Genomic DNA, 14595 nt, shown 5'->3' with positions numbered 1-14595 from the left:
GTTGGAAGAGTTACCCTAGTTATAATAAAAGGTGTAAAATAGTACATCTGAATCAACTGGTTCAAAATAAGCACAATAGCCATAAATTATTGCTAAAACACTTACTGAAAATTTACTTTATCTACTTGAAATCTTGTTTCAAAAATCCCGGATGTCAAAACTCTGCATCTTAACAGATCCTGGAAATAAGAAAACACACAGAGATGAATGATATTTCACCTTCTTATTTTAATTTCAAATGCTCCCTTACATGAAAGTATTTGATGTTTATTGTTAGTAAAGTAAAATCTGTCTTGTTTAGAAGCATCAACATGCAAGTTCACCCAATCAGTATACAAATAAAATATCATAATTAGATCTGCCCACAATAATCTTGACTTTATAAAAACAGGCCTATGTCCAACATTTTCATCCACCTAAGCACATACAGAAGACTATTTCCTATGATTGTATAAAGTTCAACATATAAGATGGATAATGTACTTTAAATTATATAAAAATAAGTTTAAAATGTTCGGCTGCAAAGTGAAGCAATCACAAGTTAGGAAATTCCAGATTTACAGTTGCTTATGCAACCTCAATTCTGCTTCCTCATGCCCCGAATGAGTCCTAAGGAAAATCAGTATGTGATCATGTAATTAAAGATTGTATTGTAATTAACAGCATGCAGAATTAAGGTGATATGCACAGCTGTAAACCTGGCACTTCCTGTCTTTTGAGTACTACTTAACTTTTAAAACAAATATTCTTCACAAACTTAAAAAACAACAAATGGTCTGGTAGCACTTTACAGATGACCGGAGTTCTGTGCCCACGAAAGCTCATGATACCAACTACATGTTTTGTTAGTCTATAAAGTTCTACCAGACCATTTGTTGTTTTTTAAGTTTATCCTGTACAGACTAACTTGGCTACCCCCTGAAGATTCTTCACATAGTTTTTAATGTAATTTTTAATGTAATTTTCTAGATTTTTATTAAAAAGGAAAAATATTTTTAAAATTTACTATGTGCTACCGTACAACTTTATCAACAGAGTTTGAACCCTGAACCTTCCACTTCTGCAGCCCAGACTACTATGACTTGAGCTACAGAACTAGCTGCAGAAGATGGCTCAGAGGTGGGAAGAAGCCTGATCTACTTCTCGCACTTTCTCTTCTTCCCTCCTAGGACTTGGGGGAACTGTTCCATGTGCTGACTTTGGAAGATGGCATGAGTTGATTTGGCCAGGGACTCTTGGAGCCAGACTGGCTCACGTCTCTCACTCCCCATTACCCCTAATGAGTTAAGAGAGAGTTTCAAGCCCACATATGGTGCTACAAGCTGGAGAAGGGAGAGAAATGAGCAATGTGGGGTGGTGTACTGAGTATGGAGAGGGGAGCCCAAGCTAGTCTCTTTCTCTCCCCTCCAATACCCACAGCTCAGGTGCTTTGGGTAGTTAATCAGACACCTGCCAGTAACCCAGCTGCCAACATTTTCCTGAGAAATGCAAGAGAAATGATGATTTTTCTAAGTTCCCTCTCAGAAAAACCTGAAAAGAATTTCATGGGACAAAGGCACATGTCTTGCCCAAAGAAAGCTTCTCTCTCTTCCAAATATCAAAGGCCCCATGAAAACAACAGAGGTGTGAGAACTGCTCAGATAACACACATAACATAACTTTCTACTTTCTACAGCAGCAAGCGTCAGGCAACCACCTTCGAGCTGCAAAATCATCACTTTATCAGTTTTAGTAATCTGTTATTTGCTTATTCCCTTTCTGTTTTGTATTCACTCTGCTGTATGATTTTTTGTGTGTGAATATTGTTTACAAATACTGTAGTTATAATGCCTATGCACTGCAACATGTTTCATGGTGTATCTGGATAGTCTTGTGTTTAAGGCCCCCTGCCTCAGGAGACTCAGAATCCATTCCTCGCTCTGCCATAGCATGATGGGGGCAAATTTGGCTACGACAAATCAGGAAAGAGATCTTGGAGTTATCGTGGACAGTTCTCTGAAAACTTCCACACAGTGTGCAGCGGCGGTCAAAAAGGCAAATAGGATGCTACGAATTATTAGGAAAGGGATAGAAAATAAGACCCAGAATATCTTACTGCCCCTGTATAAAACTATGGTACGCCCACATCTTGAATACTGTGTACAGATGTGGTCTCCTCACCTCAAAAAAGATATTTTGGCCTTGGAAAGGGTTCAGAAAAGGGCAACTAAAATGATTAGGGGTTTGGAACGGGTCCCATATGAGGAGAGGTTAAAGTGACTGGGACTTTTCAGTTTAGAAAAGAGGAGACTCAGGGGGGATATGATAGAGGTATATAAAATCATGAGTGGTGTGGAGAGAGTGAATAAAGAAAAGTTATTTATTAGTTCCCTAAATAGAAGAACTAGAGGACACCAAATGAAATTAATGGGGAGCAGGTTTAAAACTAATAAAAGAAAGTTCTTCTTCACACAGCATGTAGTCAACCTGTGGAACTCCTTGCCAGAGGAGGCTGTGAAGGCTAGGACTATAATAGAGTTTAAAGAGAAGCTAGATAATTTCATGGAGGTTAGGTCCATAAAAGGCTATTAGCCAGGGGATAAAATGGTGTCCTTGGCCTCTGTTTGTCAGAGGCTGGAGAGGGATGGCAGGAGACAAATCGCTTGATCATTGTCTTCGGTCCACCCTCTCTGGGGCACCTGGTGCTGGCCACTGTCGGTAGACAGGATACTGGGCTAGATGGACCTTTGGTCTGACCCAATACGGCCGTTCTTATGTTCTTACAGACTTCCTGTGTGACCTCTGGTTAAGTCAATCAATCATTCTGTGCTGCAGTTACCCAACTGCAAAATGAGACAATACTTTCTATCTCCCACCCTGTATATGCCTATTTACATTGCAAGCTTTCCAGAACAGCACCTCACAATGGGGCCTTTCATGTTAATTAGGACCTTTAGATGCTACCGTAATATGAGTAATGAAAAAATGTAAATACTTCAGCTTAAATCATTGGAGGCACAAATGGATATAGCATCAAGGCATCTAGGAGAGGAGTATGTGACTGAAAGACAAATTTTTGGAACCCATGCTGGAAGGCCTCTGGGTGCCGTAACAAAATAAAATGAAACAATTTAAAAAAATGGGAGGTCAGCCTAATGTAACATTCGGTAGCTACAGTGAAGAAAGGTCACTCTTAGCTGATCCTGAAATATGAGGCTTTAAAATGTAAATGAATATACACAAGTTATTTAACCCCAAGTGCCCTGGCCCAAGTGAATAAACTTTGTGTTCTAAGGGTGCACATGATACCCCAAGTGCCCTGGTCCAACTGAATAGAAATGTGTTCTAAGGGTGCACATGATACATTCATATGATGCATCTGTGTCCCAACATGAAACTAAGGAAATCATTCCCCTTCTAACATGTTTATGGCTTAGCACAGTGGTCACCAACCAGTAGATCTTGGCACCTCTGACAGGTGATCCTGACTGGTTTGGCCAAAAGGTTCTCAAGTGCCAGCACTTCAGCTGCCCCTCCCCACACTGCTGCTCGTCTCTCGCCCTTTGCCTTGGAGCTGTCCCCTCAGGAGACTCCAGCTTGCTGTGCAGGGGAGGGAGCGAAGAGTGCTGATGTCAAGGTGCTCCCTCTCCCACTCTGTATCTTATCTCCACAGAGCAGAGAGGGGGCACAACAGGACTTGGGATGGAGTTTACTGACTGCTTTTGGGAGTGGTGCAGGGCCAGGGCAGGGGTGAGCCTGCCTTAGCCTCACTGCGCCACCACCCAGGAGACACCTGAGGTTAGCAGTGCCCATATGGAGCCCACATCCCAAAACCCTACTCCAGTCATGAACTCCCTCCTGTACCTGAAGCCCCTGCCCTAACTCTGAGAACCCCTGCATCCGATCACCCTCCCAGAGCCTGCCCCTAGAACCACCTCCAGCACCCCAACTGCCTGCCCCAGGCTCAGCTCAGAGCCCCTCTCATACTTCAAATCACTTAATCCAAAACGAGAGCCTGCACCCCAACTGCCTGCCCCAGCCTGGTGAAAGTGAGGAGTGAGCAGGAGGCAGGGCCTCTGACATGGAGCACAAAGGAGATGGGGCAAGGGTACTTGGGTGTGAGATAGACCTTGGATTGCACTTAAATTCAAAAAGTGATCTCATGCTTAAAAAGGATGGAGACCACTGGCTTAGTAGAACTTCAGTGTGAACAAACTCATTAGGTATGCTTTCCCCAGAGCTGCTTCCTCATATACTCTAGTGTGGATAACTATCACACAGCTCTGGTTCTGTCACAAACAGACGGCAGAGTCCTCAGTGCACCATCTTTCTCCTGTTTACTAAGCAGAAATTAAACATTTCTTTCACATATGAACATTAGGGACGTAAAAGGTTAACCAGTTACCCAGTAAGCATCAGCCTGTTTAGCAATGTTTACCAGAGGGCTGGGCAGGAGCCTACTACCTGAGGCGGGTCTGGTTGGTAGGACCCCAGCAGTGGTGGGGCCAGAGCAGCTCCTTGCTTACCATGGGCTGGCTAGCAGGACCCCACCTCCTCTGCATCAGCCTTTGGTTTACCGATTAAATGATTAAAATTATATTGTTTAAGTGGTTAACATTTTTAATGGGTAGTTACATCCCCCATGGAGACTTTCCCAGAAAAGCTAGGGATTTCTGAATCAGTGCCAGATGCTGTGGTTTGAGGGAGACACCATGGAAAGTAGGAAGGAAGAACAGATGGATCACAGGAGTCAACAACACTGACTGTATTAATATTGCTGGTTCCATTGAAAGGAGACTAACATATTTTGAACTGGAATATTTCATTGTCTCCTTAGAGTGCTGGCTGTACCGCACTGGATTCAAGAACTATATAGTTTCCCTTATTTCTATGGGACATGAAAAGCAGCTGAGATTAAAGTAATGTTGACATAAATAATTAATGTAAATGAGGTTCTTGTCTCCCATCCCCAAGAGAAACTATATTACAGTAGAAATTACTAACTTTCAAAAACAGATACCCTAGTTCACGCGCTACCTCTTCAGTTTCACTCACCTGGTCTGTGGGTGTATAGTCAACCAGACTGACGCTGTCAATTCTTTCCAGAAAGCTAGAATAAAAAACAAACACATACTTAGTATGTGTGAATTCTACCATCTCTGTTACCCAGCGATGGACAACCTAGGATAAGGAGTGGGCTGCATGAATAGCCCTCCTTCATCTCAGTGGACCGCAAGATTGTTATAACAAATTCGGTCTCCCAGAATAGGGTAGTTTTGCTAACTGCACTTATGTACCTAGAATTTATGGGGTGTGATAACTGAAAAATAGTAGCGCTTTGATTGGATGCGGAGGGCACGCTCTGCTCTCTCAGTCAATGTTGTGCACAATCAGCATATACCTTACTTCACATACCCTTGCTTTATGTGTGTGTCACTTTAGTAATACCGGTAGGAAAAAAACTACACAGACAGAAACCAGCAGAATCTGATAACCCCGTGTGTGGGTAAACAAAATGTCTTGTGGGCATAGAACCCGCTAGGTTGTCCACCACTGATTTTTTTCAATTTTAGATTCTAGCATTTATCAAAGGATGGATTCAAGGTTAAGGCCTAAGCCTAACAACTGATTAAATAACATTATTTATTTTCTGTCCCCAGTATATCATTTACCCAGTTCTTGGTGCAACATTATGCTTTGTACTTATTGTCATACAATACCCACAAACCAGTCAACTGGAATCAAAGAATATATAAAGTTTGTAAAAGTGCATTAAATTAAAATATTGGTTTTAATCCATGCTTCCTCATATAAAATAATGCATTTATGCAACAGGAACATTGTCAAGTTGTTTACAACTAAAATTTAGGTTTTGGTTAAAGAAAGTGGGAAGAGAGGTTTGTTTTGTTTTATAAACAAAACCTATTTTAAAATTCTATTAATGTTAATCATTTACTATAAAGAGGTAAGTATAATATAAGTAAGGAAATTCAAAATGCCTGGTATTAATTAAAATGCGGGTCTCTTCCCCAGGTTTTTTTTAATTTGTTTACTTGTTTGAGTCCAGATGGCTTATTTTTAGGGATTGCCTCAATTACATAGAATCTTTCTTGAATTTCTGGATTGTCTTTTGTGCACAATCTTTGTCAGTAAATCCACTGCATGGTATAAAGTTACTGTTATCAAGATTTCTCTGAATTAGCAAGTTTTCCCCCCTCACATCCAATTTTTCTAATTTTAAGGGTATGCACATGGAATTTATTTAATTATAGTGGGAAATACAAAGACACATTGGACTCCTGACTTTCAGAGTGACTCCAACAGATAGCTCTGCACACACTGGTTGCAAAAAATACCCCCCCAAACTGTATTTGTACAGTACTCTGCTATGAAGGCAAATTTAAAGTGAACGAAAGATAAAGTGTGTACATGCATATAATTATGGCATTTAAATATATACATATATAAGACAAACACAAAAATTTACTTGTAATTTTTTTGGTTTTCTGCTGCCATTACTGCAGATAACAGAGATATAATAATCTGGTAACTCCATGATCACAAGTTCATTTTTAAATGATATGTACATTAATATAAAAAATAACAATATTGTTTATGATTTAGTGAAACTAGCTATGTGTGATGTGTATTGGAAAAAACATATGGTGATCAATGTATGTTAATAGGTCAATGTATGTTACTTCTAGGGTTTGGCAGAATCTCAGTGTCTTCACAGTGCATTAACCTTTTAATGTACTACCCTGTTCTAGCAAATTTCCCATGGTTTACTTGTTTTTTTATTACTGAAGAGCTGTATAGTTTTCTCAAATTTAAAACAAATCCCTAAAATAAAAACCCAATATCATTATTTGCAGAGAGAAAAATAATTCTTAAATACCCTGCATATAAATTATCTAGTTGGTTAATTACCACAGTACTAGACCATAGTTGATAACCAAGTAAGTGCACTGCTTGTACATGTAATGGATTCCAGAAATGAGGAGATATTGAGCTGATATCTTACTTAACACACAGACTCCTTCCTCTTCCATCACAGCACCAAACACATTAATTTGAACTCGTTTTTAAAAATTGATTTCCACAGAACATTAATTTCTATTAGTCCCCACATACTTCTATTAATTGCCTCTTGTTGGAATTTACAGTTTTCAGGTATACTAAAGATACAAGATGAAAATTTCAGATTTGATATGCTTAATGTGAGAGAATTCATTCTGTCATTATTTATTCTTACATCAGCAATATTTAAATAATAAAAATGCAATAGAAAACCTGTAAAAGCTGGGGAAATAATTTTTTCTCTTTGTACTTGTCTATGCACACAATCTACACAATATATAAAGCTAAGGAAATAAAATGAATTTCTACTGTATTGACAAATCCTCTATTTGTGTATATTCTTGCCAAACATACATTCATTATTTTTGTCAACCCTGCAGTGTTTTACATAAATCTGCATTGAAATGCAGATTAAACATGTAGGCTTTCATGTGTGTATTGAAACTACAGCACAGTATAGACGGTCCAATTACATTTATTAATTCACAATCCTATTTTTATTTATGAATAATTCTGTTCTATATTTGACATTACAGTTAGTTTCTACTGTACACTTTATAATACGATGTTTTACATATTCTGACATGGAACAATTTGTTATTTATTTATTTAATTTTAAACTGATGATGCAGAAGTGGAAGGTAAAATTGATGGAAAGATCATCAAGCCCTTATAAGTAAACTAGTTTAGTTCATTGTTGACTTAAAGCATGTTAAAATAGATGGGAGAAATAAAATAATAATAATCACCTGGCACTATTCTTTCTATCTATTATTATGTCTATCTGTAGTTTTATAAATATCCATAGCAAGTTTCCTAGGAAACTCAGCTGACAGTTTGACAAGCATTCTCTAGATTTTATCATGAAAGCTGTGAACATGAAAGTGCAGTTCCAGACCTGCATAGAGAAAAACTATCACTAGGTATTATCACTTTCTAAAAACCATAGGAATTTGAGCAGCTATAGTGGCCAGGAAAATATTTTTGAAAATAGGATTCATAAATGTTTAGGTAACAGTAGATAGTTGTACATCAAAGTCTCTTTCTGAATTATCAAGGGGAAACATTTATTCCGTATGGATAGTCCTACAATAAATACAAATAAAAGGAAGCACACCAACATTTTCCACACTCTTCAGAAATTACAATGGTCTTAACCCCAGAAACAGAATTATTCAACTCTGCACCTGCAACAAGTTTAAAGTTTGTAATCCTGAGATCTGACAAAACTAGAAATGGAAGTTTTGTATCACTGAAAAAGTGTTTCCTCAGACATTCTTTGATGGTAGCTACTCAAACTGAGAACTAGTATTTCCATAGACTTTGAATTGCCTTTATTTATCGAAATCTACAGAGATAGATTTGTGATACTTCTTTGTCATCATTCCAAGTAAAGGAGCTGGGGAGTAGTAACTGTTTATACTTTTGATAGGTTACAGAAGGAGACTCTTGGTTAGAGTAAAAATTCTAGCAGAAAGAACCCTTCCTATGCAGGAAACTCATCTAATTGTGGGAGGGCAATTATTCCTGTATACAGGCCACAGATAGACATTTTATGATTATAAGACCTATCACAATTACTTATAGAACTGAAACTGAAAATGAGCTCTCTCCTGGGTAGCTGCTATGAGAGAAGATTCTGTGATGGTAACACTTTATTATAATATGTCTTCTAGATCAGAGTATGGCTTTCCATGCCCTATATGCCACTACTCTCAAAGACACAAGACTAGAGATTGTTGCTTTAGGGAATGCTCTAGTTTCCTTAATTCTACAAGGTCACACTGATGGTCTTCAATCAAACTTGCAATGTGCTCACTCCACTCTGTTTTTCAATAATCAAAGAGAAATTTGGTGAAATATTCTGTTGATGATATACAAAACACTAAAAACATCACTCTATAAATGATTTCCTGAAAATTTTCACTGAAATCAATTAACAGAGATAGGATAATTTTTTTGGTTTGGTTTGTGTTTAAATGTTATAATATATAGTTTTAAAATATTCCTCGTGCTCTTTGCAGCATTCTAGTTCATCCTCGGTAGGATTGTGCAGTGGTTTTCTATGCAGGAAAGGGAATCAATAACACAATGAACAGACATTCAAATTAGACAGAGGCAGTAAAACAGCATCTGTTTTTAATCCATTCTGGAGCCTGGAGCCCTTACTGTAGCTAAAAAAGAATATAGTTTTCTAATTCCAACTGTAAACAACCACAAAAGAAAATACCTAATATAGACACAGAGAATGTTACTAAATTTCACATTTATTTATGTAATATTTAAAACATAGTTACAGGTATGTTTTTATTGTATAATCTAAGAGTTCTATTGGGCAAAAATATTTCCAGTATTTAATTTTTGTGCTCTAGATGTACAAATATCTATTTCAATGCGCGCGCACACACACACACTACGACTAAGTAGTTGCAAGTGAGCACAATACCTAGCAAGGGGAGATAAGAGCCTGGACTTAAAAAAAAAAAAAAAAAAAAAAAGAGTATTTTAGAAAGCCCTGAATGTATACACAAGACAGGACTATGCAGCACTTTAAAGACGAACAGGATGGTTTATTAGGTGATGAGCTTTCGGGGGCCAGACCCACTTCCTCAGATCAAATTGTGGAAGAAAACTGGCATGACCATATAGACCAAAGGGATACAATAAAAAAAAGTGAACACATATAAAATTGACAAATCAGATTTTAGAACGGGGGGGGGGGGGGGGAAGGGGGGAAGCCCTCTGTTCTAAAATCTGATTTGTCAATTTTGTGTGTGTTCACTTTTTTTATTGTATCCCTTTGGGCTATATGGTCATGCCAATTTTCTTCCACAATTTAATCTGAGGAAGTGGGTCTGGCCCTCGAAAGCTCATCACCTAATAAATCACCTTGTTAGACTTTAAAGTGCTGCATAGTCCTGTCTTTTGTTTCAGCAAGATCAGACTAATACGGCTACATCTCTATTACTATTCTGAATGTATACAATTAACTTTAATAGTAGATTAAATGCTGTAGAGGGCAGCATTTACTAAACCACACTCCCTTCTGTACCTAAGCAAACCCTCAGTGCAGGAGTTTTACATAGCAACCTCTACACCAGTGGTCACCAACCAGTAGATCAGGATCTACTGGTAGATATTGGAGCCTCTGACAGGTGATTCTGACTGGTTTGGCCAAAAGGCTATCAAGTGCAGGCACTTTAGCTGCCTTTCCCCACACTGCTGCTCATCTCCTGACCTTTGCCTTTGAGCTGCCCCTCCCTGGGAGCCCCCTGCTTGCTGTACAGAGCAGGGAAGGGAGAGGAGGGGTGCTTATGTTAGGATACAGGAGGAGAGGGGACAACCTATCTCCACAGAGCAAAGAGGGGGCACAACAGGGCATGGGATGGAGGGAGTTTGCTGGCTGCTTTTGGGAGTGGTGCAGGGCCAGGGTAGGGGTGAGCCTGCCTTAGCCTCACTGCACCATCACTCAGGAGCCACCTGTGGTAAGCAGTGTCCAGCTGGAGCCAGCTCTGATCCCCTGCCCCACTCATGAACCTCCTACACCTCAAGCCCCTGCCCCAGACTCAGCTCAGAGGCCCTCTCACACTCCAAATCCCTGAGTCCAAGACCAGAGCCTGCACCCCAACCTTCTGCCCCTGCCTGGTGAAAGGAAGGGAGAATGGGGTAGGAGGAAGGGAGGATGGAGTGAGCAGGGGTAGGGACTTGGAGAAGGGGTGAGAAGAAGGCAGGGCAAGGGTATTTGGGTTTGAGGTAGATCTTGGATTGCACTTAAATTCAAAAAGTGATCTTGTGCTTAAAAAGGTGGGAGACTACTGCTCTATACTGACAGAATATACATACGTTTTAGACACCAGTGCAATTCTGATTTATACTGGCAGAGGGGAGATTCAGGCATGACCTACCACAGAAAAAACGTGCAATATGTAGTGTAAAGGAAATCAGATTTTAATACAGAATCATGGAGTTTAATTTAATAGCTCTTGTCAGAAGTGCACATTTAAAAATGGTCTATTATTCTCCCATTGATATGCCGGTGTACCAGACTCATTCTCTCACCATGGTAATTAGCCTAAGGGAAACAGTGGGGTCTGTCTACAAGGACAGGCAATTCTCTAATATTTAACCCTTTTATTTAAGAGCATCTTGCCAGCTCTCCTCTTTGGGGAAGATCTTATTGAAGAGTTTTACAACATGACTGAAAGATAGGCAGGGTAAGACTCAGCCCTATCATCAGTAAGAAGGCATTACAGGGGTCTGGAATTACTACTGAGAAGACTCTGGCCCTCCTGCCTTCATATATGTGCTTTGTTATACAGTGCACTAGACAGCTGTAGTTGCCACAGTGGTAGTTTTTATCCTACTGCATAGACCAGAATCAGAACCTTGAATTGGACTTGGTAACGAGCAGCAACATAGGGTAGAGTTCAAGAACAGATGCACAGGTTGTAGATAGGCTGTCTTTATTTCATCCCTTTTAGGAGTTGGGCTAGTAAGCTATGTACCTACTTGTAGGTTCTTCATGAATTTTTTGTCTCACTTCAGAGTGAGGTACAATAGTGCAGCCTCAAGGTGATAACGTGTATGGATTTCTGCTACTAAATCATCAACCAAGAGAGATAGATGACTCAAGGTGCATAGGCACTGCAACAAGGGGTGTTGGAAGAGCTGCCACATGCCCTGGCTTGAAGTGATTTCTAGAATATACAGCATGGGCGTTGGGTATGCTAGGTGGGGAAGGCATTGCCTTCTGAAACCACCAGCCTGGCTCCGCCCACACTACACCCCCAGAACGCCTACTACAGAGTCCCCAGATGACCCTGGGCTCCACACGGTGATGCTGCTTTGAAGCATCCCCTGCTCCCCCCTTTGCTGCCTTTTTCTGATATACAGCAGTGGTTCCCAGCCTTTTTTATACTGCAGACTGGCAAACCCATTCACAAACTTTTGGTGGACAGGTAACATTTTATTTGAATATTTGCATGATTGGAAACCGCTGATATACAGGGTTTATAGTTTGGTTCAATGACTCTCAGCACCCTCCACTATAAAAATTGTTCTAGCACCACCGTTAACGTGCATCAAGAAAAGAACAGATTTCTTACACTTTTTCACCATTAATGCACTAAACTTTGCAATATTCCTGAGAGTTATGTAAATATTATTTAACACCACTTTACAGAGACAAAAGCAGATTCAGAGAGGTTAAGAGAAGTGGTGTATTATGATTAAATGGAGCCTATATGTAACCCAACCCAAAAAGCCCCACCCCACAACAAAACAAAGAGCAGATGGTATTTAGAAATAGGCTTGAAGATCATAAATACCTAAAACATGGCTAACTCCTATTACACAGAGTTTTGTTTCTAGTATAAACACTACTAGTAGGTATTCAGTTTAATACTTATTATTCACCAAATTGTCCTGGCCAGCAATGTACTCCAGAAAGCTTATGCAAAAAGGCCTCAGAACTTCTGGCCAAACATTAACCTAACCCGGGGTGGGCAAAAGGGCCTCCATGGGCCGGATCCAGCCCGCCAAATGAGTGGATCCGGCCCACGGAGGCCCTGCTGCTCTCCCGCCCGCAGGCCAATTAGGGCCTGGCTGTAGGGGAGCACCTGAAACCTTCTCCGCTCTGTCCCCGCCCTGCGAGCAGTGCGCGGTGCAAGGCGGGGGCAGAACGGAGGCGGCTTCGGGCACTCCTCCGCTCCCAAGCCCTAATTGGCCTGGGGGCGGGAGAGCATGCGAACCCTCCTCCTGCCATGCCAGGAGCATGTGGCGTTTTGGAGCATAGTGTGCTGCTCACAGGGCAGGGCGGAGAGCGGAAGAGTCTTCGCACGCTCCCTGCCTCCAGGCCAATCAGGGCTTGGGGGCAGGGGAGCTGCATGAAGCTTCCTTCGCCCTGCCCTGGCCCTGTGAGGAGCCCATAGCACTTCAAAGTGCCATGGGCTCCTCGCAGGGTGGGAGGTGGCTTCCCATGCTCCCCACTCCGCCTCCAGGCCCTGATTGGCCTCGGGGTGGGGAAACATGCCAAGCCTCTTCCTAGTGGGAAGGGGGGGCAAATGGGCTCCCTATGCCCAGACCAATAATTGTCTGGGGGTGGGGTAGCTCCACCTCTTCCTGGTTAGGTCCCACTCCTTCCAGGATGGCCTGGGGCTACTTTACGTTTTTTTGAAGTGGCCCCTGGGCAAAAATTATTGACCACCCTGACCTAAACAAATACATTATAAGTTATTCAAGCACAAGAAATGTTTTAGATATGTTTTAGTAACTTTGTTCCATTTATTACCCATGGTTTTGAGGTTTTTTAATTGAAAAAACACACACACATAAAAAGATCAAATACTACAATTTCTCCATTCACTTGCCCTCTCAACTCCCTAAATCTGACACGTGGCATTTCCTGTTGATAGCAGTGTGAATTTGGGGAAAAGCCTTATTTCCTTCTAATTTAGCTAACCACTTTTTAAAAACAGCAAGTAGTCCCGTGACATCTTAGGGTATGTCTACACTTGCACCCTAGTTCGAACTAGGGATGCAAATGTAGGCATTCTAAATAGTCAATGAAGCAGGTATTTAAATATCCTGCCCTTCATTAGCATGATCTTGCCGGCGCATTACTCCAATCAACAGTGCACGCCGGGACATGTTAGTTCGAACCAAACCCCTTGGTTCGAACTAATGTTACTCCTCAAAAAATGAAGAGTAATGTTAGTTCGAACCAAGGGGTTTGGTTCCAATTTACGCGTCCTGGCGTGCACTTGCACTTTCGAAACAGCTGTTGATCAGAGTAACGTGTCAGCGAGATCATGCTAATGAAGCGCGGGATATTTAATCCCAACTTCACTGACTATTTCGAATGCCTACATTTGCATCTCTCGTTCGAACGAGGGTGCAAGTGTAAATATACCCTTAGAGATTAACAAATAAATTTACATATATATAATATCATGAGCTTTCCTGAGCAAAATCCCCACTTCCTCAAGCTCATTTGAAGAAGTGGGTTTTGCTAACAAAAGTTTATTGTTTTTAAAGTTACAAAGGCTACCCCTCAGAGACTTTTTAACCACTTTTTAGACCAAAAGATGTTCTTGCTTTGTGAACCAGTGTGAGAGAGGTCTTTGGGGATCATCATTAGTCCTCTTAACATAAACACCAGCTAAGATTTAAAACTGGAAAACTGCCATTTACACAGGGATTAGCAGGCTCTGGCAGAATTGAGACTAAGATCTGTATCCTATTCCTCTATACTACAAAACCATTCTAAAAAATTTAAAGATAATTTCTGCTAAAACAGGTGGTAACACAAGTTTCATTACAAAAAGTCAAAATGATGGAGATAATCAAAACACAAACTCAGAGAGAAACAAAACTATTACCTGATGTTGCTTAGACTTGTGTGTTACAGTATCTGATTCTCATTTCAATGACACCAGTGTAATTCTATTGATTTCAGTGAGGTTATTTCTGATTTATACTGGCAGAGAGGAGATTCAGGCCCATAATATTTATACATACACTGGTATATCTATATGA

The 14595-nt window shown here is 40.5% G+C and overlaps 1 protein-coding gene across 3 annotated transcripts in view; it reads right to left on the bottom strand.

Annotated features, from left to right (window-relative positions):
* The window catches only part of GNAL (G protein subunit alpha L), a 315877-nt gene that overhangs the window by 16957 nt on the left and 284325 nt on the right, over positions 1-14595 (bottom strand). For all 3 annotated transcript variants that reach the window (XM_089776312.1, XM_006117488.4, XM_014570679.4), the window contains exons 6-7: positions 5035-5089; positions 106-179 (exon numbers count right to left, since the gene is read on the bottom strand). In XM_089776312.1, coding sequence (XP_089632438.1) covers positions 106-179; positions 5035-5089 — 129 coding nt within the window. The remainder of the gene's footprint in view (positions 1-105; positions 180-5034; positions 5090-14595) is intronic.

This window comes from Pelodiscus sinensis, chromosome 2 (genome assembly GCF_052426305.1).
Source record: "Pelodiscus sinensis isolate ZL-2025 chromosome 2, ASM5242630v1, whole genome shotgun sequence".
NCBI classification, from domain to species: Eukaryota; Metazoa; Chordata; order Testudines; family Trionychidae; genus Pelodiscus; species Pelodiscus sinensis.
Note: the sequence above shows the minus strand (reverse complement) of the source record. Positions and strands in the feature narration are given on the sequence as shown.